General features: G+C 43.1%; 1 protein-coding gene across 6 annotated transcripts in view; it reads right to left on the bottom strand.

The window, feature by feature from the left end:
• Positions 1 to 27,538, bottom strand: part of adgrl1a (adhesion G protein-coupled receptor L1a) — a 76,316-nt gene that overhangs the window by 6,807 nt on the left and 41,971 nt on the right. Inside the window, exons 5-24 of one of the 6 annotated variants that reach the window (XM_066660458.1) lie at positions 23,695 to 23,902; positions 21,876 to 22,140; positions 20,142 to 20,469; positions 19,483 to 19,731; positions 11,771 to 11,874; positions 11,119 to 11,304; positions 10,986 to 11,024; positions 10,371 to 10,551; positions 8,809 to 8,931; positions 7,684 to 7,889; positions 6,334 to 6,507; positions 5,949 to 6,164; positions 5,160 to 5,383; positions 4,562 to 4,628; positions 4,195 to 4,286; positions 3,491 to 3,659; positions 2,709 to 2,843; positions 2,445 to 2,538; positions 480 to 602; positions 155 to 172 (exon numbers count right to left, since the gene is read on the bottom strand). In XM_066660458.1, coding sequence (XP_066516555.1) covers positions 155 to 172; positions 480 to 602; positions 2,445 to 2,538; positions 2,709 to 2,843; positions 3,491 to 3,659; positions 4,195 to 4,286; positions 4,562 to 4,628; positions 5,160 to 5,383; positions 5,949 to 6,164; positions 6,334 to 6,507; positions 7,684 to 7,889; positions 8,809 to 8,931; positions 10,371 to 10,551; positions 10,986 to 11,024; positions 11,119 to 11,304; positions 11,771 to 11,874; positions 19,483 to 19,731; positions 20,142 to 20,469; positions 21,876 to 22,140; positions 23,695 to 23,902 — 3,201 coding nt within the window. Of the gene's footprint in view, positions 1 to 154; positions 173 to 479; positions 603 to 2,444; positions 2,539 to 2,708; positions 2,844 to 3,490; positions 3,660 to 4,194; positions 4,287 to 4,561; positions 4,629 to 5,159; positions 5,384 to 5,948; positions 6,165 to 6,333; positions 6,508 to 7,683; positions 7,890 to 8,808; positions 8,932 to 10,370; positions 10,552 to 10,985; positions 11,025 to 11,118; positions 11,305 to 11,770; positions 11,875 to 19,482; positions 19,786 to 20,141; positions 20,470 to 21,875; positions 22,141 to 23,694; positions 23,903 to 27,538 lie in introns of all 6 variants that reach the window. The other 5 variants (XM_066660454.1, XM_066660455.1, XM_066660456.1 and 2 more) reach the window with 5 other exon arrangements.

Here is a 27,538-nt window from a genome sequence, read left to right as displayed (position 1 = left end):
TCTGTATACCTTCTTTTATTACTTTCATACCTATCTTTATCCTTTTCATTGATTTCTTGAGGGAAATGTAAATGTGTTGTTCTTATCATGCAGTGAGGCAGGAAAAATGAACAGAAACAGAAAGAGAAACTCTAACAGAGAAAACAGTCCATACTTGAATTTCTGAAGGTACCTGTAGGTTAGAAAGAGACAGAAATACGAACAGAGAGAAAGACAGATACAGGGAGCCAGAAAAAGTGAGAAAGAGAGAGAGAGAGAGAGAGAGAGAGAGAGCGAGAGCGAGAGAAAGAAAGAAAAAGTGATAAAAAGAGACACAAAGTGAGAAACAGGACGAAAAGCAAGAAAAGATACAATAAAGCACATAGAAACTACTTTAACAGCAAACACACACACACACACACACACACACACACACACACACACACACACACACACACACACACACACACACACACCCATACACACACACACCAACTGACCAGTGGAATTGAAGACTGCTGGTGAAGACGGGTTGAAGGTTTCAGCCAAAAGTGTGTTATAGGGGGAGGAGCCAGAGCGAGTCTGCAGCACAGGATTGGCCAGCAGATGATTACCCATAGTTCCTGAGATTTAAATAAGATTGAAATCCAATCAAGTACCAGCCAATAGCCTTTCACGCCGTCACTGAGTTTATCTCTGGCTAATAGTCGCCTGTGTGTATTCTGGACCACACACCTGTAAGAACCTTAGCAAAAAAAGAACTCTAATATATATATATTTAAGTTTACAAACATTAAATAAGTTTAAGAAATCCAGTTTACTAGAGTTTAATGTAACCGACAATTATTAGTAGTTTACTGTGGATATGGAGGCCTGGAAATGTCAGGAAATTTTATTTTATGCTCTGTTTTCCTCTCTGGAATATGAATAAAATACACATAACCTCCAGCTTCTGTATGTGCGCACCCTACACACTCTTCACACTCCACCTTACACACCCCCTTCTACACACTCCACCCTGCACAGTCCCCTCTACATACTCCACTCTACACATTCCACCCTACAAAGTCCCCTATACACACTCCATTCTTCACACCCTACAAACTCCACCCTACACACTCCCCTCTACACATTTCACTCTACAAACTCCCCTCTACACACTTCACTCTACACACCTTACACACTCCACTTTACATACTCTCCTCTACACACTCCTCTCTACACACCTAACACACTCCCCTCTACACACTCCACCCTTCACACCCCACACTCCACTCACTCCACTCTACACACCCTATACACTCTATTCTGCATACTCCACCATTCACACTCCACTCTCCACACCCTATACACTGTACTCTACACACTCCACTCACTCCACTCTACACATCATGCACACTCCATGCTATGCACTCCACTCTACACACACCATTCTACAAACTCCACTCACTCCACTCTAAACACCCTGCACACACCACTCAAATCAACACACAACCATCTCAATGCAAGTGTGATAAGACTTTAAAAACACCACATCCTGCACCATACAGAGACCACAGCTTCAGAAAGGAAATCCCTATATCATCAGCTCAACACGCTCAGAGGAGAACTGCAACTGCTGACACTGCTCCCGCTCAGTGTGCTCAGTATTGATTAGGTTCATTTAAAGTAAACAGACTTTTGGGTTCTGTTTTCAGGCCCAAAATATCCTAAATTCAGTTTTGACGTAAGAAGGTTATTGTCATTTTGGTGTTTCACTACATCTTTTTCAGTTTGGTTTGCTGCAGAGCTCAACACGCTTGGAGGAGAATTCTCATATAACAGATAATAAGTTTAACTACCAGGCTAAAGTCAAGTAAAACTGGTATTAAATATTGAGAAAATTGATATTAAATGCCTGGAGACTTCTGTTCTGCATTTTTTGTAAATATATATAATTATGATTATAAATAATACACGAATATTACATAAACAACTGTCTAAATAATAAGAATGAAATGGAAGAAGGGCAAAAGAAGAACACATGTGACTTACACACACAAACAAACACGCGCACACAAACACACACACACACACACACACACACACACATGAAGGCAGCCTAGTTGGTAGGTAAATGACTCTTTAATTTTCTTCTCTTCATATTTTCCAAGACACAAAATAAACAGAAGAAAAGAGCATGAAACCAAGATATAGAGGATTGTATGGACAGATGGACAGTGACAAAACTGATTGTGCAGAAAGATGGACAGATGGACCGGCAGGCAGACAGACAGAGTGCTGGAAAGAAAATACGGACGGATGACAGACAAAAAGATAAAACCATGATGTGGTTGTGGGAAAGTGTCCCAGAGACACAGATCGACCTGTAAACAGAGACACGGAGAGACAGGAGCAACTGGGACAGACAGAGAGACTGGTACACAGAGTGACACCTTACACAGACAAATTGTAAGAGGTGGTACCTCTGTTGAGAGTAGGTGTGTTATTGAGGTCAGCCATGAAGGAAGACTCTGTCTGTCTGCGAACCGTGTCATTCCACATCCTCCTGATACGGCTCTATACACACACACACACACACACACATTTTTGATTGAGGGATCTTACAAACACAAACCAGGGTTAAAATCATGTCACTGAATAAGAGGTGATTTTTTTGCAACACAGTCTTTAATTGTGTGTGTGTGTGTGTGTGTGTGTAAGCTGTGTTTGTGTGTAGTGTGTGTTACCTGTCTGTGTGCTGGGGCATGTCGTGATTGGCCACTGTAGTAGCGATTGTTGCTGCGGTGGGCGGAGCTTTTGAGGGACCCGTGGGAGGCAGAGGAGGACGAATGACGGAAGCATTTACTGTATTCCTTCTGAACCTGGACCAGGATAAACAACAACAACAAACAAACACACAGTAAACAGCTTACCAAAACACCAGCTCTCCTCACCTCTACACAACAGGAAACAGGACCCTGGAGCTGTGACAGAGACACTACCTACTGCTCCACCACACAGCTATTAATTTAATATAATATAATATAATATAATATAATATAATATAATATAATATAATATAATATAATATAAGGGCGGCACGGTGGCGCAGCAGATAGTGTCACAGTCACACAGCTCCAGGGACCTGGAGGTTGTGGGTTCGATTCCCGCTCCAGGTGACTGTCTGTGAGGAGTTGGTGTGTTCTCCCCGTGTCCGCGTGGGTTTCCTCCGGGTGCTCCGGTTTCCTCCCACAGTCCAAAAACACACGTTGGTAGGTGGATTGGCGACTCAAAAGTGTCCGTAGGTGTGAGTGAATGTGTGTGTGTGTGTCTGTGTTCCCTGTGAAGGATTGGCGCCCCCTCCAGGGTGTATTCCTGCCTTGCGCCCAATGATTCCAGGTAGGCTCTGGACCCACCGCAACCCTGAACTGGATAAGCAGTTACAGATAATGAATGAATGAATGAATAATATAATATAAATGCACCAGGTTTTGAGGCTGACCCTGGGACAGAGAGTAAACACACACACCTTCTTCTGCAGCGCACAGTGGAAGATGAAGATGAAGAGGCCGTGAAGAGCGTTGAAGGAAGTGAAGAGGTACGCCATCACCACACTGTACTCATTAATGAAGAGGAGCCCAAAGATCCAGGTTAGAGTGACCAGCAACAGCAGAGTGACCGAGCTGACCGTCCAGCACCTAGAGAGAGACAGAGAGATAGAAACAGAAGAAAGGGAAAAGAGAGAGATTGGAGGGGGAGAGAGACAGGTGGGTGGGGTAAAAAGTGAGAAAAAAGAGAGAATGTCAGAGAAATGCAAACAAGGAAAACAGGAAGGAAAAGGTGAGCATAGAACAAAAATTAAAAAAGAAAAAGTTGAAAGGTAAGAAAGAATGAAAGAAAACAAAAAGAACAAGCAGGACAAAATAAAGAAAAACATAAAACAGGGAGAAAGTAAACACCAAAATTACAAACAAAGAAAAATTTGAAAGAGAAATAAAGAAAAGTGGAAGAAATAAATAAAAGAAAAATGAATGAAAGCTTTAAGTGAAAGTTGTGAAAAAAATAACAGAACATACTTTGTTTGCCATTTTAGAATTTTACTATTTTTAAATAAATCCCAATCTCCTCATCCCTCCATCCTCTGTCTGTTCTGCTCCTATCCCTCCATTCAAACCATCCCATTCCCCTGAAGTGTGACCCCTCGACCCCTTTAAAGACCCCCGGGCCTCGTACTTGATGTTGTCGAAGCGGCTGGAGTCCGGTTTGAGGACGGTGGAGTGGCGGATCATTCGGTGAACCGTGATCACCAGGACAGCCAGGTTCAGCTGGGGGTCAGAGGACAAACATCACTTCAGACACTTAACAACACATAAACAATGCCACTGTTGGAGCGAAACCTTGTATCTCCATCACTGCAGCCACGCTGCAGAGGTTAGCGCAAGAGATTTCATTAATAGGAGGGTGAATGCAGTGCATTGGGGGCTTTCATTAACCTCCAGTGAAAGTATGTGTCCTTCCCGCTCTGGAGATACAGGGTTTAGGTTGAGATGATGTGAAATAACACAGGGATCCCTGCTCACAGTGATAGTTTGGATCTTACCAGGATCACGAGGGACACGGGGCCGATAAACATCCAGATGAAGTAGTTGTCCACGCGGAGCCAGCACCTACACAACACACAACAGCACACTGTAACCCCCTCTGAGTGTGGTGAGTCTAAAACAGACACCACGGTTTTTTGTTCTTTTCTAATGTTCATGCAGCACTGTATATCTCCAGACAATCTCAAAAAGATTAAGGAAACACGTGAAACCCACACGGACACAGGGAGAACACACCAAACTCCTCACAGTCACCTGGAGCAGTCCCTGGGGCTGTGTGACAGTGACACTATCTGCTGCTCCACTATGCCGCTCTTAAATGAATTAATGTAAAGATAAATGACATATTTAGAGTAATTCAGTCATTATGAGAGGCTCCTTGTATTTATCATATTCGGAAGATTCTTGATTTCTTTTGCTTTAATGTCTTCTTTTGTTTAATGACTTTGCCCCCCACCACACACACACACTTGGCCGTGCTTATCAGGAGTTGGCTCACTGTCAGTATCTGGGTCAGAGTTGGGCCCAGTTTGTTATGGACTGATGATGATGGTGTCCAGGGTACAGTTCTGAGTCGTTACTCTTGGGGAAACTCACGCTCTGGGGCTCCCTCCATAGCTCCTGTAGTCAATGGCAGCAGAGATGGCCACCACCAGCAGAGGGAAGCCGTATGCTGAGAGATAGTAGTACTTCCTGCGGGACGTCTCACTCTCAAACACTTCCACCAGCAGAACATAGAGCTGCACGGCCTCCACACACAGCCAGCAGAATGCAGACAGTAGGAAGAAGTGCAAGAACCCGGAGAGAACTGGACACACCACCTACAGAGACACACACACACACACACATTTTAGGACATCTACAGTCACAGAAGAGAGTGAATGATTTAAAAAATGATTGGAAAAATGATGGAAAAAAATAAATAAATAAAAAATATTACAGGAAAGAGTTACAGAAGTTTATAAGACAAATAATACCTCTAGTTTCCTCTGGCAGGATGAATGGATGAATGGATAAATGAGTGAATGGGTGAAATAGCTATACATACATGGATGGATGGACAGATGGATAACTCAATGAATTGATAGTTGGATGGATGGATGCATGGATGATTGAGTGTATGGATTAATGGATGAGTGGTGTATGGATGGATTGATTGATGAACAAATAGATGAGTGAGTGAGTAGATGGATGAATGGATGCATGAGGGAGTGGATGTATAGAAGATGGATTGTGTGCCAATAATAGAATTCCAAGTGTTTCAGAGGAAAAGTAGTTCTTCAGTAATGAGTCTGAATGGAAGTGTGTGTGTGTGTGTGTGTGTGTGTGTGTTTGTGTGTGTGTGTGTGTGCGTGTGTGTGTGTGCGTGTGTGTGTGTGCGCGCACGCTCACGGTGTAGTCCCGGCTCTCCATGCCGATGAGGAAGAGGAGCTGGGATACGAAGAGCGAGAGACACAGGTTCTTGTGGATGGTGGTTCGGTCGCTCTGAAGACTCCTCAGGCAACAGAAGGTGGAAATACACAGAGCCAAGCAAACCAGAGAAATGACCATCCCCACCCAGGTAATAACAAACAGAATCAGACCCTGAACTCCACCCGGATACTGAGAGAGAGAGAGAGAGAGAGAGAGAGAGAGAGAGAGAGAGAGAGAGAGAGAGAGAGAGAGAGAGGGAGAGAGAGAGAAAATAAATTTGCAAAGCAGAAAGGTGAACCCATCAATGGAGAATGAAACTCTGTGTGTGTGTGTGTGTGTGTGTGTGTTTAAGACTCACAGCAGGCTGTTGGTGGTTCATGAGCAGGGCGAAATTGGTGAGGTGGGAGCAGGAGCAGGTTGTGTGTGTGTTGTTGGTGTGTATCAGTCTGCAGCCCTGAGACGACCACTGTCCCGTCAACAAACGCTCCGAGTAATTCCAGAATGAACAGTTCGGACTGAAGTGATTCTCCAGCTTCAGGGAATAAAAACACACACACACACACACACACAATATATATATATATATATATAAACATAAGCACAAATACACACCTTGTCAAATCTCTGAATTGATGAATGGATATGTGGATGAATGGGTTAATAAATGACTGGTTGGATGCATGAATGCATGTACTAATAGAAAAGTAGAGTAATTGCTGGTAAGATGGATGAATAGATGTATGTATGGGTGGCTGGATGGAGGGATGGATAGATTTTGTATGGGTGGCTGGATGAAGGGATGGATAGATTATGTATGGATGGCTGGATGGAGGGATGGATGGATGGATAGATATATGTATGGGTGGCTGGATGAAGGGATGGATGGATGGATGGATAGATGTATGTATGGTTGGCTGGATGAAGGGATGGATGGATGGATGATGGATGGATAGATGTATGTATGGTTGGCTGGATAAAGGGATGGATGGATGGATGGATAGATGTATGTATGGGTGGCTGGATAAAGGGATGGATGGATGGATGGATAGATGTATGTATGGGTGGCTGGATGAAGGGATGGATGGATGGATGGATAGATGTATGTATGGTTGGCTGGATGAAGGGATGGATGGATGGATGATGGATGGATAGATGTATGTATGGTTGGCTGGATAAAGGGATGGATGGATGGATGGATAGATGTATGTATGGGTGGCTGGATGAAGGGATGGATGGATGGATGGATGGATGATGGATGGATAGCTGTATGTATGGGTGGCTGGATGAAGGGATGGATGGATGGATGGATGATGGATGGATAGATGTATGTATGGTTGGCTGGATGAAGGGATGGATGGATGGATGGATGCATTAATGAACTGATGGTGTATATGTGTTGTGTATTATTTGGTGTGTGTGTGTAGTTTTGTGTGTTTGATAGTTTGTGTGTGAGTGTCTGTGTAGATCTGTGCGTGTTTGTGTGGATTTGTGTGTAGTTTTGTATTATGTGGTGTGCTTGAGTGTGTGTGTGTGAGGTTTTGTTGGTTTTGGTGTTAGTGTGTTTATGTGCGTTTGTGTATTTGTGTGTTTGAGTGTGTGAAGTGTTGTGTGTTTGAGTGTGGGTGTGGTTTTCTGGGTGTTTGAGTGTTTATGTGCATTTGTGCGTTTGTTTGTGTGTGTGTGTGTGTGTGTTTGTGTCAGTGTGTACCTGTAAGTGTCTGAGAGTGAAGATGACCGGTTCGGTCAGAAACACACGGCTGGACTCTTTATTCATGGAGGCGGAGATCACGTGGGAATTGACAGCGAGGCTCCGCCCCCCTGGCTTTAGTTCTGCGTCAGTCTTCACTGTGGCGTTTTGGGTGGAGAGGAAAGAGCCGAGGTTCTTATAGAGAGCAAAGACCACTTTAACTTGACCTGCAGAGACACAACAACAACAATCAAACACAAAACAGACTGGATACAGTTTCAGCATTTCAGACACGTCATTTCGTATTTGTGTTCAGAAGGCTCTAGGCCAGGGGTCCTTACCCTGGGGGTCCAGACCTCTTGTGGACAGTCTACATAGTCCCAAGGGGTTAGAGTGAGGTTTACAAAAAATGCACAGATGCAAACTTATGTGGAGCAGTCAACTGACCAATCATCACCTCTCACTAAAACCCACTAATCCCCACCCATTTCTTTAACAAAGGGAGACAAAACTCACAGTGGAAATGAACTGTAGGCTGAGGGTACCCGCTGATGAATGAGCTCTGTACTACATTAACACAGAATTTTTTTTGTGGATCAATATGTATCAGTTACAGTTTAGAAACAACTTGACGTTATTTGAAGCATCAGGGGACTGTTCCCAAATCAGGAGCTTAAAAAAGGTTAATAGGTTAAAATAGGTTAAAAAACCCTATTAATAAACCCTTTCTAATAAAACCTTAGGAATAAACCATTACAATAAACCCACTCAGTAAAACAACATCAGTAAACCCTATTAATAAACGCTGTGCAATAAAACCATCAGCCTTATGGTTGCTAACTCTCACCGCTCCGTCTCCACCTGATGCTCAGACACAAAGGCACACACGGAGCTACTGTGAGCCCTCAGCTGCTGCCACGGCAACCACCTGCACGGTGACCATGGCGACCGTAACTGTGGGAGCTGTTGCCTTGACAACGAGGACCTTCCACCTTACCATAACTACCTCTATGGTGGAACATTAGCATGAGAAAGAGAGACAGAGAGAGAAAAAGACATGGACAGATAGAGACAGATAGAGTGAATGTGAGAGACAGAGAAAGTGATAAAGGGAGAAGAGAGAGAGAGAGAGAGAGAGATACTGACCATTGCGGCTGTATTGTTTGATGGTGGCCGAGGAGAGGTGGATTGTGCTGTCGCTGTCGTATGAGTGAGGGAAAGATAAATCTCTTATCCCCATCTCTGTGTTCAACACATATACCTCCAGATCTAACACACACACACACACACAAAGAAGCATGAGAATAATGCCAACAACACTGACATTCCACCATCCAGAGTGAGAAGTGTAGGGTGTCTCAAGTGACTGATTCACCATGGTGATAACACTGAAGTGTAATTATTTATTTATATCTAGGCCATAAACAATATTTTGACGTTTTTTACATTTATTCCATTAGGTGTCATCGGCCCTACAGCCCTTTATTCAGCTGTGATGTCACGCTGGCCTAATGTCATGTGACATTGATTTTTCCAGGCACTGAGTTGCTTCATAACACTTTTCTGAAATATATGAAAAGGCGCTTCATGTCAGCTGACGTCAGTGGCACAAGGCTGACGACGTGGCACGGATTAACACCACAATTTAACAACTGCATGATTAAAATAAAATGGAGCACAGCCATTCAAAAGGATATTGCTTATTAAAGATAAAATACTGGGACCAACACACTGTAGTAAGTCTACGAGATTCTGGTAGAAATCTGGGGGTCAATGGTATCAGTGTTAGAGTAGCACATTTGACTATTATTATTCTCAGTCTTTTACAAAAATACTCCTATTGTCTTTGTTATAATATAATATCGATTTTTTATCTTAAATGAGACATACTCTCCCTCGTCTCTCAGTTCTTACTGAAACATCTGTGACCTGCTTTGGTCCAAAACCCACGATCCACACAGCAGTGTTCTCCCCCTGTATAAATAGCTCTATTCAGAACGCCCGCTTTCAGCACCTGTTCCTTTAAATGATAATGAGCCACTCGCTGTTCACCCCGACCCCGAGCACACAGCAGTGAGGAGCGAGGAGCAGAAGCTCTGTTTTTTTAGCCATTATTGCTCTGTTCTCTTTCTTCTCCATTTTTACTCACTGTTCTTATTTCTCCGCACTTGATGTGTGTGTTCTGCTGTGTTTAACCTCGTCTTTGCGCTCTCACATAAATGTGCGTCCATTGCTGTGATTGGACAGACTCAGATGAGGGGGCGGGGCTATTCTAAAGTCTCTGCACTTGATGTCAGAAGCGGAACATAATCAGATGTCTAGTTTTATCCTGTGTTTCCAGACTTAGGCAGTGCACAGAGAACTGACTGGGGGGTCTTGTTTCACAGTGTGTATGTTGATGGGCTCCAGATCCACACTTTTAATGCACTAAACTAGGGAGATGTTATCATTATTATGCCCCATCCCCTCAGATAAATCATTAACTGCTTCATTCAAAGATGCCAATGCAATGTGACTGCTTCTCTCATGTGAGCTGCGCTTTAGAGAAAACGGATGTAAAAACAATAAATAATAAAGCTCATAATAGCTGTTAGCTGATAATTGTTGACAGGAATGACTGATTGCACCTTTAATGGTGTCAATAATCAGTCGATCACTACAGATCGATCTTGCTAAAGTAAACATCCAGATTAAATGCTGTGCCTCACCCACATTAGGCGCCCGGTCACTGAATCGACCTTCATAAAGATTATTGGCCAAAAGGAAGGAGGCCTTCTCCATGACGTCCAGCACCATGGTGGCAGTGTGAGACTGCTCCGTCACATTCATGTCCTGCCACGAGTCGAGAGCCTCCCAACGGAGCAGATTATCCACCGTCTGGACAAGAGCCTGGACACGGACAAGGAGAAAAGCACTTTAACTGAAAGAGTCCAGTGTTTCTCAGTTTAACCATACGCTGTTGTCCACTGACCACACGTCTACAGCAGCAGATGATAAACAAACACACCATTCTCCTTCAGTGAATCTAACATAATACACAAAAACCGTCCTTATCCTCATAACACACACACACACACACACATACACACACACACACACACAGATAAACACAAAATTAAACACACATAAACACAAACAAAACCAGAAATACACACACACACACACACACAGAAATATATAAACACAATCGTCTCTTTTAAAATACTTTTTAAAATACTAAAAACATCAACAAGCTGGAGTCCCTGCTGTGTGAGTTATGTATTTACATATTTATGTATGTATCTACTGATATGATCCTGACACTGTTGTGAGCTGCTGTTTACCTGAATGAATGCGCGGCAGGTTCTCTCTCGCTTCTGCAGCTGAAACACAGATATATTACACACAATTCAGAAACTGACAAAGAACTAATTTCTAACAATAGACAGAGCGAGTGGTGTGTGTTTGTGTGTGTACTTTGTTGTAGTTGCGAGCGGCCGAGTCTTTATTGGCCGGACGCAGAGCCTGGAGCTGAGAGTCCAGGATGTCCAGCAGTTGCTCCATCAGTCGCACAGAGGAAGTGACATCACCAGCGTAGACACGCCCCCGTGTATGGTTGACAAGCACAGCGGCGATGTGAGCCGCATTCTCCCCACTCTTTATCTGAGCGAGAGAGAGAGAGAGACAGCGAGAGAGTTAGAGAGTGAGAGAGAATGAGAGAGACAGAGTGAGTGAGAGAGAGTGAGAGAGAAAGAAAGAAAGAAAAAAACAAACTTAGAAATGTGTGATTGATTGGAGAATGCTGGCTCGGGTGCTCTCATTAATTGTGTTTACACATTTTAAAGTCTGAAGTATCTGTTTGTTTTCCTCTCAGGGTTAAACTCTCTAACCCACAGTGACGCAGACGCCCAGGGTCCAACTGGGGACATAATCAGATACAGCTGCTTATTAACCTGGTCATATGACAGACTGCCACACCCTTCAGTCAAATGAAACACTGTGTAGACAGATGTGTAAACAGGAAGGTTCTCTGCTCCAGTATAAACAGAATGTGATCACCAGCTATATGATAACATGTCCATTTGCTTATTCCCTGTGATAAACGTTGATATTCGACCCCAGGGCTGACCTTCTGAGCGATCTGGCTGACCCAGGGGGATGTGCAGTTACTGAGGTCCGGACCCCGGGGGTTCCACACCACATCATCAGCCATACAGTGATAGGAGGCTATACCTGAGAGGGAGGGAGGGAGGGAGAGAGAGAGAGAGAGAGAGAGAGAGAGAGAGAGAGAGAGATTGGAAGCAAGGAAGAAATAAACATACAGAAAGAGAGTTAGAATGCAGAAAAAGGATATAGGCAGAGTATAGAGTTCTGCAGGGGTTATCAAGTTCTGCTGAGTGAATCTGGGGTAGTTATCATGCCCCCCAACCTCCCCACCACCCTCAGTATGAAGGATGCCAGACGCAGGAGCAGTTTGAACTCAGAGATATCAAGTTAAACTGGGAATGGACAGCCTTTATGTGCTGCACCTACACCACACCTCTCCTCAGCTCTCCCTGGGCCTTTATACCCATCAGCACACCCCTGTCTGGGTTTTCCCACTGAGTGTGGGATGAGTATGTACGTGTACGTATCACTGTTTTCTGTTTATCCATGATATTTTTGTAATGTAAATGTAAGAGTCTTTGAGTTCCTGAAAAAAGGGCTATATAAGAACAAATTATTATTATTATTATTATTATTATTATATGTATGAGGAGAAAATGTCCATAGCCTTTCAGAGCAGGTCACAGCACTACAGGACTCTTTCAGTAGATTACGCCGGAGGTGCATTTGTGAAACAGCAGCATTGTTCCTGTCTTTAAACTCGTCCAGGCTTTGACACAGCTGACTAGTAGTTCCTCAAAGACAGCCGACTTTCCATTGGCTCTGATCAGCAGGAGCACCACTCCTTCAACAAAAGCATTATTAGAACGGCAGTTCCTGGAACTGTTAATGGAGTTCCACAGGGCTCTGTCCTCAGGCCCATGCTGCTTTCGTTTTATTATTGCGCTGCTGTGTGTTAAATCTCCATGAAAACTGTTTAAAAAGAACAAATATGACACAGAGCAGCTGCACACTGCACTCAGGTCACCCTGCCCTGTTCCAGGCATTGTCCAGCCCTTCACTCCCCACAGGTTTGGTCCTGTAGCAATTATCAGTCATCTGCAATTATTCTGATTTTACTGATGTTTTTGCGTCCGAATGCCATGAAATCCTCACAGCAATGTTTCAACATCTGGTTTTAAAGCTTTCATAATTCCCTAATTATATCCTTCAACTCCAGAGAAATGCTAGAACCGCAGATGTTTATAAACATTTAGCCATTTAATGTAATTTAAACGCACACACACACATGCTTTCATGTGTTCTTGGGTTCATTCGGAGTGCAGCAGATACAGATTTTGGGTCATCAGTGATACAAAGTCTCTCTCTCACACACACACACACACACACACACACACACACACACACACACACACACACACACACACACACACACACTCCACCACTTCATTTATAACCGACTCTGATCTTCATAGCAATGTTGCTGATGGGGGTGGGTCCTGATGTCCCCTGGCACTCTTCTCTTCTCATTCAGTGTGTGTGTGTGTAAATGTATGGGAAGCCGTTCAGGAAATAATTATAATGTACTTTGTACATATATATTGGTTTATGGAGAAACTACTTGGTTTAATGGCATATACATTGGTTTTAAACTGTTGGTTTGTATATATCGGTTTGTGAGTATATATTGGATTATCAGTTTATACATTGGTTTCCTAGCATATATATTGGTTTGTATGTATTGGTTTGTTGGTATATATATTGGACTCTCAGTACATACATTGGTTTATTAGCATATACATTGGTTTCTTGGCATGTATATTGGTTTGTGGGTATATATATTGGTTTGTGGGTATATATATCGGATTACCAGTACATACATTGGTTTTCCAGCGTATATATTGGTTTGTGTATCGGTTTGTGGGCATATATCGGTTTGTGGGCGCATATATTGGTTTGTGGGCGCGTATATTGGCTTGTTTATATCGGTTTGTGGGCATATATCGGTTTGTGGGCACATATATTGATTTGTTTATATCGGTTTGTGGGCACATATATTGGTTTGTGGGGGCGTATGTTGGCTTGTTTATATCGGTTTGTGGGCATATATTGGTTTGTGGGCGCATATATTGGTTTGTTTATATCGGTTTGTGGGCATATATTGGTTTGTGGGCGCATATATTGGTTTGTGGGCGCATATATTGGTTTGTTTATATCGGTTTGTGGGCATATATCGGTTTGTGGGCGCATATATTGGTTTGTGGGCGCGTATATTGGCTTGTTTATATCGGTTTGTGGGCATATATCGGTTTGTGGGCGCACATATTGGTTTGTGGGCGCGTATATTGGCTTGTTTATATCGGTTTGTGGGCATATATCGGTTTGTGGGCGCATATATTGGTTTGTTTATATCGGTTTGTGGGCATATATCGGTTTGTGGGCACATATATTGGTTTGTGGGGGCGTATATTGGCTTGTTTATATCAGTTTGTGGGCATATATTGGTTTGTGGGCGCATATATTGGTTTGTTTATATCGGTTTGTGGGCATATATCGGTTTGTGGGCGTGTATATTGGCTTGTTTATATCGGTTTGTGGGCATATATCGGTTTGCGGGCACATATATTGGTTTGTTTATATCGGTTTGTGGGCATATATCGGTTTGTGGGCACATATATTGGTTTGTGGGGGCGTATATTGGCTTGTTTATATCGGTTTGTGGGCATATATCGGTTTGTGGGCGCATATATTGGTTTGTTTATATCGGTTTGTGGGCATATATCGATTTGTGGGCATGTATTGGTTTGTGGGCGTGTATAATGGTTTGTGGGCGTGTATTTTGGTTTGTTTATATCGGTTTTTGGGCATATATCGGTTTGTGGGCGCATATATATAGATTTGTTTATATCGGTTTGTGGGAGCATATATTGGTTTGTTTATACCTGTTTGTGGGCATATATATTGGATTCTGTGCTGCATGGTAGAAATTTGCCGCTCAGTGCTGTTCAGCGAGTAGCCTGTTTTGATTGTGCTGCGCGATTTTAATGAACCTCAGTTTGGGCAAACTTTTGACATATTCCAAATAAAACCGAGTGGCCCGGTGACCGAGCTCCGCGATTATAAATACTAAATAAAGGTCATAACAAAGATAACAAAGCTCAGACTAGCCGATTGGATTACGTTCTACAACAATGTGTTTTCTACGACGCTGAAGTTAGCTCCTGATTCGCAGAGCCGCGGTGAACGAAAGGGACTGTTCGATGTGTACATAATGCTGCGCACATTGCTTTTAACGCTTCATGGACTAATGAATAGCGCTAAATACAAGAAGTAACAAACTGTTTACCCTCACAACACACAAAACAAGCCATAAACATGTACGACATCTTTTCTTTGTTCCTTTACTCAATCGACGTTTGGTTTGTTTATATGATACTTTAATTTTAATCTGGAAACATTGAATATTAAGCAATTGTGCACCAAAAAACAAAATGAATGTGAAACTGAGATTCTGGAGGGAATTTTAAAGTTTTAAAATATGAAATCATTTCGGTCGGGCCAGGCTAAATCCATGTTTTCCTTACAGGGGGAAATTGTCCTAGGATGTGTAGTTGTGCTGGCCCAAGGTGATTAAGAACCTCACAGTCCCTCCAGAAACTCAGCCTCATATTTTTTATTATTTTTTTATTTTTTTGTACATAATTGCTCAATATGCCATATTTAAACATGTGTTTAACATACCTACTATTTATTGGTTTTATAATGTATAAAAATTCTTTAAAGTATTTTAAACTGCAGAGACCTTTAGTATTAAATAAACAAAATAATTGTCAATTGAGTAAAGGAACAAAGAAAAGATGTCGTACATGTTTATGGCTTGTTTTGTGTGTTGTGAGGGTAAACAGTTTGTTACTTCTTGTATTTAGCGCTATTCATTAGTCCATGAAGCGTTAAAAGCAATGTGCGCAGCATTATGTACACATCGAACAGTCCCTTTCGTTCACCGCGGCTCTGCGAATCAGGAGCTAACTTCAGCGTCGTAGAAAACACATTGTTGTAGAACGTAATCCAATCGGCTAGTCTGAGCTTTGTTATCTTTGTTATGACCTTTATTTAGTATTTATAATCGCGGAGCTCGGTCACCGGGCCACTCGGTTTTATTTGGAATATGTCAAAAGTTTGCCCAAACTGAGGTTCATTAAAATCGCGCAGCACAATCAAAACAGGCTACGCGCTGAACAGCACTGAGCGGCAAATTTCTACCATGCAGCACAGAATCCAATATATATGCCCACAAACCGGTATAAACAAACCAATATATGCTCCCACAAACCGATATAAACAAATCTATATATATGCGCCCACAAACCGATATATGCCCAAAAACCGATATAAACAAACCAAAATACACGCCCACAAACCATTATACACGCCCACAAACCAATACATGCCCACAAACCGATATATGCCCACAAACCGATATACACAAACCAATATCTATGCCCACAAACCGATATAAACAAACCAATATATGCGCCCACAAACCGATATATGCCCACAAACCGATATACACAAACCAATATCTATGCCCACAAACCGATATAAACAAACCAATATATGCGCCCACAAACCGATATATGCCCACAAACCGATATAAACAAGCCAATATACGCCCCCACAAACCAATATATGTGCCCACAAACCGATATATGCCCACAAACCGATATAAACAAACCAATATATGTGCCCACAAACCGATATATGCCCACAAACCGATATAAACAAGCCAATATACGCCCCCACAAACCAATATATGTGCCCACAAACCGATATATGCCCACAAACCGATATAAACAAACCAATATATGTGCCCACAAACCGATATATGCCCACAAACCGATATAAACAAGCCAATATACACGCCCACAAACCGATATATGCCCACAAACCGGTATAAACAAACCAATATATGCTCCCACAAACCGATATAAACAAATCTATATATATGCGCCCACAAACCGATATATGCCCAAAAACCGATATAAACAAACCAAAATACACGCCCACAAACCATTATACACGCCCACAAACCAATACATGCCCACAAACCGATATATGCCCACAAACCGATATACACAAACCAATATCTATGCCCACAAACCGATATAAACAAACCAATATATGCGCCCACAAACCGATATATGCCCACAAACCGATATACACAAACCAATATCTATGCCCACAAACCGATATAAACAAACCAATATATGCGCCCACAAACCGATATATGCCCACAAACCGATATAAACAAGCCAATATACGCCCCCACAAACCAATATATGTGCCCACAAACCGATATATGCCCACAAACCGATATAAACAAACCAATATATGTGCCCACAAACCGATATATGCCCACAAACCGATATAAACAAGCCAATATACGCCCCCACAAACCAATATATGTGCCCACAAACCGATATATGCCCACAAACCGATATAAACAAACCAATATATGTGCCCACAAACCGATATATGCCCACAAACCGATATAAACAAGCCAATATACACGCCCACAAACCGATATATGCCCACAAACCGATATAAACAAACCAATATATGCGCCCACAAACCGATATATGCCCACAAACCGATATAAACAAGCCAATATACGCCCCCACAAACCAATATATGTGCCCACAAACCGATATATGCCCACAAACCGATATAAACAAACCAATATATGTGCCCACAAACCGATATATGCCCACAAACCGATATAAACAAGCCAATATACACGCCCACAAACCGATATATGCCCACAAACCGATATAAACAAACCAATATATGCGCCCACAAACCAATATATGCCCACAAACTGATATAAACAAGCCAACATACGCCCCCACAAACCAATATATGTGCCCACAAACCGATATATGCCCACAAACCGATATAAACAAACCAATATATGCGCCCACAAACTGATATATGCCCACAAACCGATATAAACAAGCCAATATACGCGCCCACAAACCAATATATGCGCCCACAAACCGATATATGCCCACAAACCGATATAAACAAACCAATATATGCGCCCAGAAACCAATGTATATACCAACAAACCGATATACACAAACCAATGTATACGCTGGAAAACCAATGTATGTACTGGTAATCCGATATTTATACCCACAAACCAATATATATATCCACAAACCAATATATATGCCAAGAAACCAATGTATATGTTAATAAACCAATGTATGTACTGAGAGTCCAATATATATACCAACAAACCAATACATACAAACCAATATATATGCTAGGAAACCGATGTATAAACTGATAATCCAATATATACTCACAAACCGATATATACAAACCAACAGTTTAAAACCAATGTATGTGCCATTAAACCAAGTAGTTTCTCCATAAACCAATATATATGTACAAAGTACATTATAATTATTTCCTGAACGGCTTCCCATATAAATGTGTAAGCTCATTCTATAATCTCACTATTTGCTATTTCAACATCATCTTTTTTCCTTCCACATCTATCTTCTCTCATTCTCCACTCTCTCTTTCATTTCTCTCTCTCTCTCTCTCTCTTTTCTCTCCAGGCAAGTTCATTCAGAGGACACCAGCCTGCAGTTTTATGAACAGCTAAAAAAGAAAAACCCAGAATGCACACACACACACACACACACACACACACACACACACACACACACACACACACACACACACACACACACACACTCATGTTTTTTTCTGTGAATTGTTGAGACTAACTCTGACCCATAATCCACTGCCCACACTGTGAGTGTGTAAAAAGCTGTTTGTCCCCACAGTGCACACACACCACACACACACACAAACACACGCACACACACACACACACACACACACACACACACACACACACACACACACACACACACACACACACAGAGGCTAATATATGAATATTCCTAGTGTTCAATGGAAACACAGACAAACACATTCTTTCCTATTTCCCCCCCTCCTAGTGTCCATTCATGGTCATAGTGAGTGACCATAACATGCAGCTTCTGATCTTCTGAGGTCTTAAAGTGAAGGTTAGAACACTGCTGTAGGAATCTGATGGCATTAGTGACATCACGTACTGACGTAGGAAGGTTATCTGATGTTTAGCGCCACTGTTCCACAGATGAGTGCTGGGAAGGGTGTTGTACCCCTCTGGCTGACACTAGGCATTGAGCACGGTGACCTTAGACTCATGTGCAGCTGCTGTAGGGCTGCTGTAATGACGTCTCATGTCATTACACCATAACACACACTGAGGCCGCGACGAGTATAGCTCCCTAACCCTACTGTTGTACTATACAATGAGGCAGTATAGCAGCGCTAGAAACACAAGTGAATTATGACATGTCCACTGTCCGTTGCTTAGCAACTAAGAAACTTCCAATGTATCCTGGTCCACATTTAGCTCATGTAGTGAGTGATGATGTTTGCTATAAATTACAAGTGCATTGTGGGAGATTGTAGTGCCCTCAAAATCACACTCAAATTTGATGATTCGTAAACAGCCTGTGTGTATTGTAAAGTCAAAAAGGAATAACAGGGTCATACAGCATATATTAGTATTATCATTATTAGTAGTACCATAAATATATTTATCAGCATTAATAATAATAGATGACAGAATAAATGGCAGAGAACAAACACTTATCTGTGTCTTACCGAGTGATCCTTTAGGGCAGGGTCTCTCGACAGTCTCTCCTCTGTGCGTTGGGGGCCACTGGACCCCTCGGCTCACGCGGCCCTCACACATGCGCGTGTGAGGAGTGTGCGTGTGGGTGTGTGGGTGTCGTGGCCGGACGGTCACGGGGACGGTGGCGGTGAAGGGGCGCCCGGCAGGGGCACGGTTTATGGCCCCCGCGGGGTTAATGGTGACAGACGGCACGGGGGATGGACTGAAGGCCAGAAACACTGTGGACGAGAGAGGAGAGAGAGAAGAGGAGAGAAGAGGAGTGGAGAGAGGGTCTGAGAGAGAGAGAGAGATAGAGAATAGAATAACAGACAGATCAAGAGGGAGTTTGAGAAGAGAGAGCAGGAGAGAGATTAGAGACAGAGCAAAAGAGAGAGAGAGAGAAAGAGAGAGAGAAGGGACAAAATGGAGAAAGTGGGAGCAAGAGAGAACAAGAGGGATAATAGAGATGGAGAGAAGAGAGAAAGAGCAAGAGAAGGGACAAAAACAGAAAGAGATGAAACAAATATGTCAGAGTATAGTGCTTTGTATAAGTAAAATTGGTGAAGATGAATCTCTCTCTCTCTCTCTCTCTGTAGATGTGTGTGATTCAGGCTGATGTAGAAGCTGCTGCTGTGTGTGCACTGGTTACCGTTGGTGGGTTGAGCGGGGCTGAACTCCAGCTGGTATCTGAGGACGTTGTAGTTGTTCCAGACGTAGAGCTGGTTGTCCCTGGGGTTGTAGCTGATGGAGGAGATGTGCTGGTAGGGGTTTGGGAAAGCGATGTGGACGGGCCTCTCCGCGTCCCGCCGTGTGTCATAGGCGTAGAGGATGAGGTCACCCCCTGCTTCGCTGTCGTCATCTTGATACACAGTCCGAACCGCGTAGAGCACGCCGCACGCAACAAACGCGTCAGAGGCCACACGCTTCTCAAAACTTGTCTGCCACGTGCCCTCAAAACGCAGCGTGTACGGGTTCACCTGAAAAACAGGAAACAAGATAAAAGCCAATCCCTTTACAGCACTCGGGAACATGCGACAGGTCCAATCTTGTTTTAGCACTCAGGGTCACTCAGCCTATACTATTAAAGCACTTAGGGACATGCAGGACTGAGGACATGCACTCAGATACAATCAACCAATCAGATACCATCACTCAGATACAATCAGCCAATCAGATTCCAGCATGCAGTAACTGTAATTTTATCAGACTGCATCATTTAGGGACACTCAATCAATCAGATTACATTTGGGGACACAGCCAATCAGAGTATATCACTCAGGGACATTCATTGATCTGATTATAGCAGTCAGAAAGATCCAACCAATCTGAATTTTGCATTCAGAGACACTCAATCAGATTACAGACTGCTGAGATACAGAGTATCAGATTACACAAGATTACACCAAACAAAGACTCTCAGCCTATGAGATTACAGCACTCACACAAACAGTGAATCAGAGTACAGCCTTCAGGAACACTCAAATTAAAACACTCACCCAATCAGATTACAGCATTCAGGAACACTGAACAAATTACATTACAGCTCAACCAATCAGATTATAGCACTCAGAAACTCAGCCAATCAGATTAAAACAGGTACACTGAATCAATTAGATTACAACACTCAAGAAAGCTCAACCAGTCAGATTATTGCACTCAGAAACTCAGCCAATGAGATGATATCACAAAGGAAAACTCAAACAATCAACCAATCATATTACAACACTCAGGAATACTCAACCAATCAGATTAAGGTGGCGAGAGACACTGAGCTGACCTGCTTGTGTGTGGTCACTGTGGTTAATAAAGGAGCTGGAATAGTGTTGGATCACTATTTGTCATCCAAACCCTGAACTTCAGCCTCAATCTAAAATGGCCCCTATTCACTATCCGCTTGTGAAGTGTTGACATTGTGAAACGTCACGTCCACGTTCAAACCGCTGCACAGTGTGGCCAACTTAGTGATCGTCCCTCTAGATTTAGTGGCGAGTTTTAAGCAAAAATTATGGGAATCCACTGTCTACTAGCGTACATGGATTGTACACTGCCTTTTGTGGTGCAACATGGAATTGTTTGAGTGTACTATGTTTTCTGACACTACTATAACATGGCAGAACCCACAAATAGTGCACTATATAGTGAATAGGGCAGTGTCAACTCCTACTTTCATATCTCACCAGCAGCCCCTGCTGTCTGGGTTGAGAGACTTATCTCCAAAGATACAGCCAGGTTTTCCAGACAGAGCTCTGAACTAACGTGACCCAACTTCATAAAGGTCAGAGTGTTTCTCTCTCTAAAGTGAACTTGTTCCATGTTCAATGTTCTTTTGTAATGAATAAAGGGCTCTCTCTCTCTCTCTCTCTCTCTCTCTCTCTCCCCTCACCTGGCTGACCACTAGTCGTCCATTGTTTCCCTCGGTGGCATAGATGACCCAGAGGCCGTGCTCATCCACGGCGAGGTCAATGTCGGACTTGCCGCCCCAGCGGTAGGGCGAGGTGTCGTGGTAGTTGGCGTTGGTGATGATTGCCTCTCCGCTCTTGATTCGAGTTCTCAGGTCATATTTCACAATGTTCCGCGTTCGTTCTTTGTTGTAGAACACGGCACCGTCGTACACCACAAAGCCCGTACCATCCACACGACTGGGCAGCCTGAGGGCCAAAGAGACACAGCCGACATGTTTATCACAACACACGTTTGTCAACAGAAATCAGAGCTCCTCAAAGTTGCTGATTGCTGGTTTTGAAATATCGTTTAGGGGTGGGTTTAGTGCAGGGGTCCCCGATTACTTTTCCAAAAGGGTCACATCCGACCAACATCGCAAAGGCAAGGGCCAGTGTGTCATTCACATACGGTACAGGAGTTTCTGTTGCGGTAATCATATTATTATTACGATGATTATGAATATTGTTAAGTCTATCTAAATACGTAGAGGCCTAACTATCTAGTGATATAATTTATTCACCATTCAGTGAGAGAAGTGACAGCAGCAGGATGAAACAAGAGACCTGAAATTTGAGCGGTGCTCATTGATTGGTTTATTTATTTATTTATTTTTTGATACCAGTAGTGTTAAGCCCTGGTCACACTGGGTTTTTGCATTTCACTCTGGCTGTTTCTCAATACTTTAAGTTCGAACAACTACTTGGTTGTACAAACTTGGCTAGTTTGACTTGGTCTGAGGACATGAGGACGCTGTGGTCGTTCTGTAATGGGAACGCCAATGTACTTGATGAGTCACCGTCTCCGTGGTGGGGAAAAGCCATCCTGCTGAGTTTGGTACGAAATACATTCTGAGATATGTGTTTCTCTCAAGTCTAAAGACATTTCGTCCCAGTGCATCATCAATAATACAGGCTGAACAAGAACACATCCATCCATCCATCCATCCATTATCTGTAACCGCTTATCCAATTTAGGGTCGCGGGGGGTCCAGAGCCTACCTGGAATCATCGGGCGCAAGGCGGGAATACACCCTGGAGGGGACGCCAGTCCTTCACAGGGCAACACATTCACTCACACCTACGGACACTTTCGAATCGCCAATCCACCTGCAACGTGTGTTTTTGGACTGTGGGAGGAAACCGGAGCACCCGGAGGAAACCCACGCGGACACGGGGAGAACACACCAACTCCTCACAGACAGTCACCCGGAGCGGGAATCGAACCCACAACCTCCAGGCCCCTGGAGCTGTGTGACTGCGACACTACCTGCTGCGCCACCGTGCCGCCCTAAGAACACATCCAGGTATTGTAATTGTACTTGGCTAGATGTGGACTTTTAAACAGAACAGGACTTGGGCTGCGACTAATGACATTTCCCAAGAACATGAGAGCGTAAGAACACACAAGAACACATACTGAGACACAGCTTTAGCCTGGCGAATTGGGTGTGGCTGAGTGAGGCCAGCAATCACATCTGAAGAGCGCTAGTATTCTACCAGTAGCAGCGAAAAATTAGGAAATTCAAGTGCAAAAATTCAAGGACACAAACCCAATGTCACTGTAGCTGTGTTGATGGCGGGCCAAAGGTTTAGCTCTTGTGGGCCACATTAGGCCTGTGTGCCAACTACTGGGGAACCCTGGTTTAGGGGTTGGGTTTAGTGGTTGTGGAGTAATAAAAAATAAGAGGCTGTTTGTGTTGTGCTGAAAGCATCTGAGAAGACACTAAAGGACCATGAGTCCAGAAAGCAGTGGTCACTCACTTGTAGGTGGTGGTCATCCTGTTCTGGCGGTAGTCGTCCCAGGAGGCGTATTCGTACAGCATGTCCGTCCGATACGGTGTCCAGGGCATCACATAGAGACGGTCCCCTGCTTGCAGAGGGTCTTTACACCAGGCTCCAGACTGGTGCTCTGCCTCCTTCACAGAACTAACGTCCAGCACACGAACAAGGGTCCCGGGACAAACAAAAACTGAGAGAGACAGAGAGAGAGAGAGCAAGCGAGAGAGACAGAGAGAGAGAGAGAGAGAGAGAGAGAGAGAGAGAGAGAAAGCAAGAGAAGCAAGAGAGAAAAAGAAAAATGTATAGAAAGATAAAGGTATTAAAGTAATTAAGAGATGGGTCAGGTTCCAATTTAATCCTGTAGTATTCACTGTCTTTCTATTACCCACACACACCAGCAATCACACACTCTCACACTCTCTCTCTCTCTCACACACACACACACACAATTCTCTCAGTGCTACTCGGATGGTGTGTGAGCCTGCTTTGCGTGAAGGAGAGAAAAACACGGATTAATCCAACAGAGTTACAGTGCAAGTGTGAGTGCGTGGAGGTAGGAGATTAGATAGATAGATAGATAGATAGACAGATAGATAGATAGATAGATAGATAGATAGATAGATAGAGAAGCTAGCTAGCTGGAAAGACAGATTAACAGACAAAGCTACAGAAGCTAGCTAGGTAGACAGATCCCTAGCTATATGGACTGTGTATACCTGGCTACATAGCTAGCTAGCTAAACATTAGCCAACTAAGTAGTGAAATAGATAGAAATTATATTTAAATGATCCAAAAATAAAGGTATGTATACTTATAAAGAGAGTGAAAAATATCAAGCAAGTAAGCTAGACCAATACATAGCTAGCTGTTGCTTATCTCCACGGTTTACATTTGATGACACTTTGTAAAGCAGCTGCCATATTGGGGACATACTCATTGCTCAAACACATAACTCGTATAAAACTCTGAAATTGTTTTATTGCTTCTGTCACATTTGTAGTCCTCATTTAGACATTAAAATGAAAGAAATAAAAGTATGTTTCCCTGACCCATTTATCAGTTTCACATTTGTAAACAGAGCTCTGTTAGTCAGTGTCAGTCAGTAGAGGAGCTCAGGCCATGTCCCAACATAGCACTATACTCCCTACACGCATTGAGTGCAAAAACTTTTATTTTATGACCTACACTGTGCCCTACGGAGTTTGTAGGAAGACATTTAGACAGAGACAAAGAGATTTGTTGTCTCTGTACCACTGCCATGTGGAAACATTTCTCACTTGTCACTCACTTTTTCAGAAAATGCTAAGTACTATATTAAACTTTGAGCCAAACCAAGGGAATAATTTAGTCAGACAGTCATAAAACATTATTGTCCAAGAATCTGTTCCACTCTCAGAGTGCTGGGACAGTGGGATCTGATTATTTTGCTGTAAACAGGGGGAAAAGACTGAGACAGCAGCTTGTGTCTGTAGACTCTTACACTGAAATTACATGAAAAATAAAGCATGTATATATCTGAATACGAACAACTCACTCAGAAGAGCAGAGAGAACGATCAGAGCTTGACGTGCTGATGATTTTTCATTAGATCCTGTGACGAAAATGCTAATGTAACTAACCAGTTTTACCGGTCATTTTCTCCTCATTATGCTACACTGTCACATTTTGTATGCCCCCTCACGGTGGGCTTCTGTGCTTCTGAGTGTTCTAAGACTCCTGTACCCAATATGGCACCCACCCCACAAAACATCACATGACTGCAACCCAAGGAGATATTCAGAAAGACAGAAAGCTAGACAGCTAGCAGCTAGCTAGGTGACAGAAATACAGATAGATATAGCTATTTAAACTGATAGAGAGATCAACATAAATTGTTAAATAGTATAATACTGTGGTTGTTTCAACAGATGGATAGAACGTGTGACAGAGACAGCTAACCAGCTCATATAGCTTAATATAGCCAGCCCATTATTTCAATACAGAGATACACATCTAGCTAGCTAGTTCACTAGCGCAGGAAGTCCAGCAGTCAGTAGCTAGCTAGCTAACCCTAGCTAGATAGATAGATAGATAGATAGATAGATAGATAGATAGATAGATAGATAAATTGCTACATATAAACCGGGGTTAGTTGAGGTAGACTCATACCGTGAGAGAAACTTCCTTTGGATCTGAATGAAATGTGGGTTAGTGCAGAGAGAGGGCTGCTACACACACAATCACACACACATACATACACACATTCACACACACATACACACACAATATAAATACAGAGGCTGAAAAGCCCTTCAGGAGCACCCCACTCATCTCAACACTGACACTAAAAGAGAAGATTCTTTCTTTTTCAACAACAGTAAAAACCAAACAGGTCGGTCCTGAGGGAAGCAAAGGGATGAACAGATGAAGACACATGTGGAAGGAAGAGGGATGAGGAAGAGGAGGAGAAGAGAGAAGAAGGAGAGGAGAAGGAGGAGGTTTCACTTGGATCTGAGGAATCGAACATTTTTTTTATACAGCAAGCAAATGAAGAGGAGAAGAGCAGAGAAATACATACGTGTGTGTGTCTGGTGTGTGTGTGTGTGTGTGTGTGTGTGTGTGAATAGAGAGAAAGAGAGAGAGAGAGAGAGAGAGAGAGAGAGAGAGAGAGAGAGAGAGAGAGAGAGAGAGTTCATTGCACAGAAGAACAAGAGGCAAAATGTGTGCAAGAGTGAGAATGGGAAAGAGAGATTGTGTGTGTGTGTGTGTGTGTGTAAGAAAGACAGCATGAGAGAGAGAGAGAGAGAGAGAGAGAGAGAGATTTGGTTTTGCTGATTGAAAGACAAATACTAGAAAACTAGAGAGAGAGAGAGAGAGAGAGAGATGAAGAAAGAGTTACATCAAACTCGACCACATCACAGGGGCCAGGGATTTGTAGAACGGAGAGATAAAGGAGGGAGAAGAGGTGAAGAGGTAGAGAGAGAGGTAGAGAGGTAGAGAGAGAGAGAGAGAGAGAGAGAGAGAGAATGAAAGAGGGAGGAGGAAAAACTGCGGCGTTAATGGTCTTTACCTTTTTGGTCCACTCCTACTCAATCGTCAGGAAGAGAGAGAGAGAGAGAGAGAGAGAGAGAGAGAGACGTAGGAGAGAAAAAGGAGATGTTTAGAGATATTACACTTTTACAACAGCAGTCTTCCGTTTCTTTTGCAAGCTTCAAAATTGAAAAGTCAAGTGAAATCCATTCAGTTGGAAAAGTTCCTACTGCGTGGAGAGTGGGGGAGAGAAGGAGAAGAAGAGGAGAGGGAGAGGGAGGGAGGGTGTCCGACAGGAGAGAGAGGGCAGCATAAAATGGGGGGGAATATGACGAGATATATGGCGCAGAAGGAGAGAGAGAGAGAGAGAGAGAGAGAGAGAGAGAGAGAGAGAGAGAGAGAGAGAGAGAGAGAGAGAAGGGTAGGTTGGTATTGGAATGGGGGAATGTAGGGAGGGAAGAGGGACTCAAATATATATCCCAGAATTGGTTCAATTAAAAATTAATATATCAACCTTAAAATATTCCCGTTTTTGGTGTCCTGTATCACTCCAGGTTCTCTCTCCAACCCTCCAACCCTCCCCCCTCCTTCCTTTCATCCTTCAATCCATCCATCCATCCATGCATTTACTTTTCCATCAGCCATTCTTTAACTCTCTCTCTCTCTCTCTCTCTCTCTCTCTCTCTCTCTCTCGACGCAGACCTGCTGAAGCAAAAACTAAAAAAAGGCAAAGGACAAAACATTGGACGTAAACAAGGGTTCCTGAAGGTGACGATGTTGATGATGAAGGTCAGTGTACAGTAGTTTCCAAAATCAG

The sequence above is a fragment of the Hoplias malabaricus genome, chromosome 2 (assembly GCF_029633855.1).
Source record: "Hoplias malabaricus isolate fHopMal1 chromosome 2, fHopMal1.hap1, whole genome shotgun sequence".
Classification (NCBI taxonomy): domain Eukaryota; kingdom Metazoa; phylum Chordata; class Actinopteri; order Characiformes; family Erythrinidae; genus Hoplias; species Hoplias malabaricus.
This window is presented reverse-complemented; position numbering and strand designations above follow the sequence as displayed.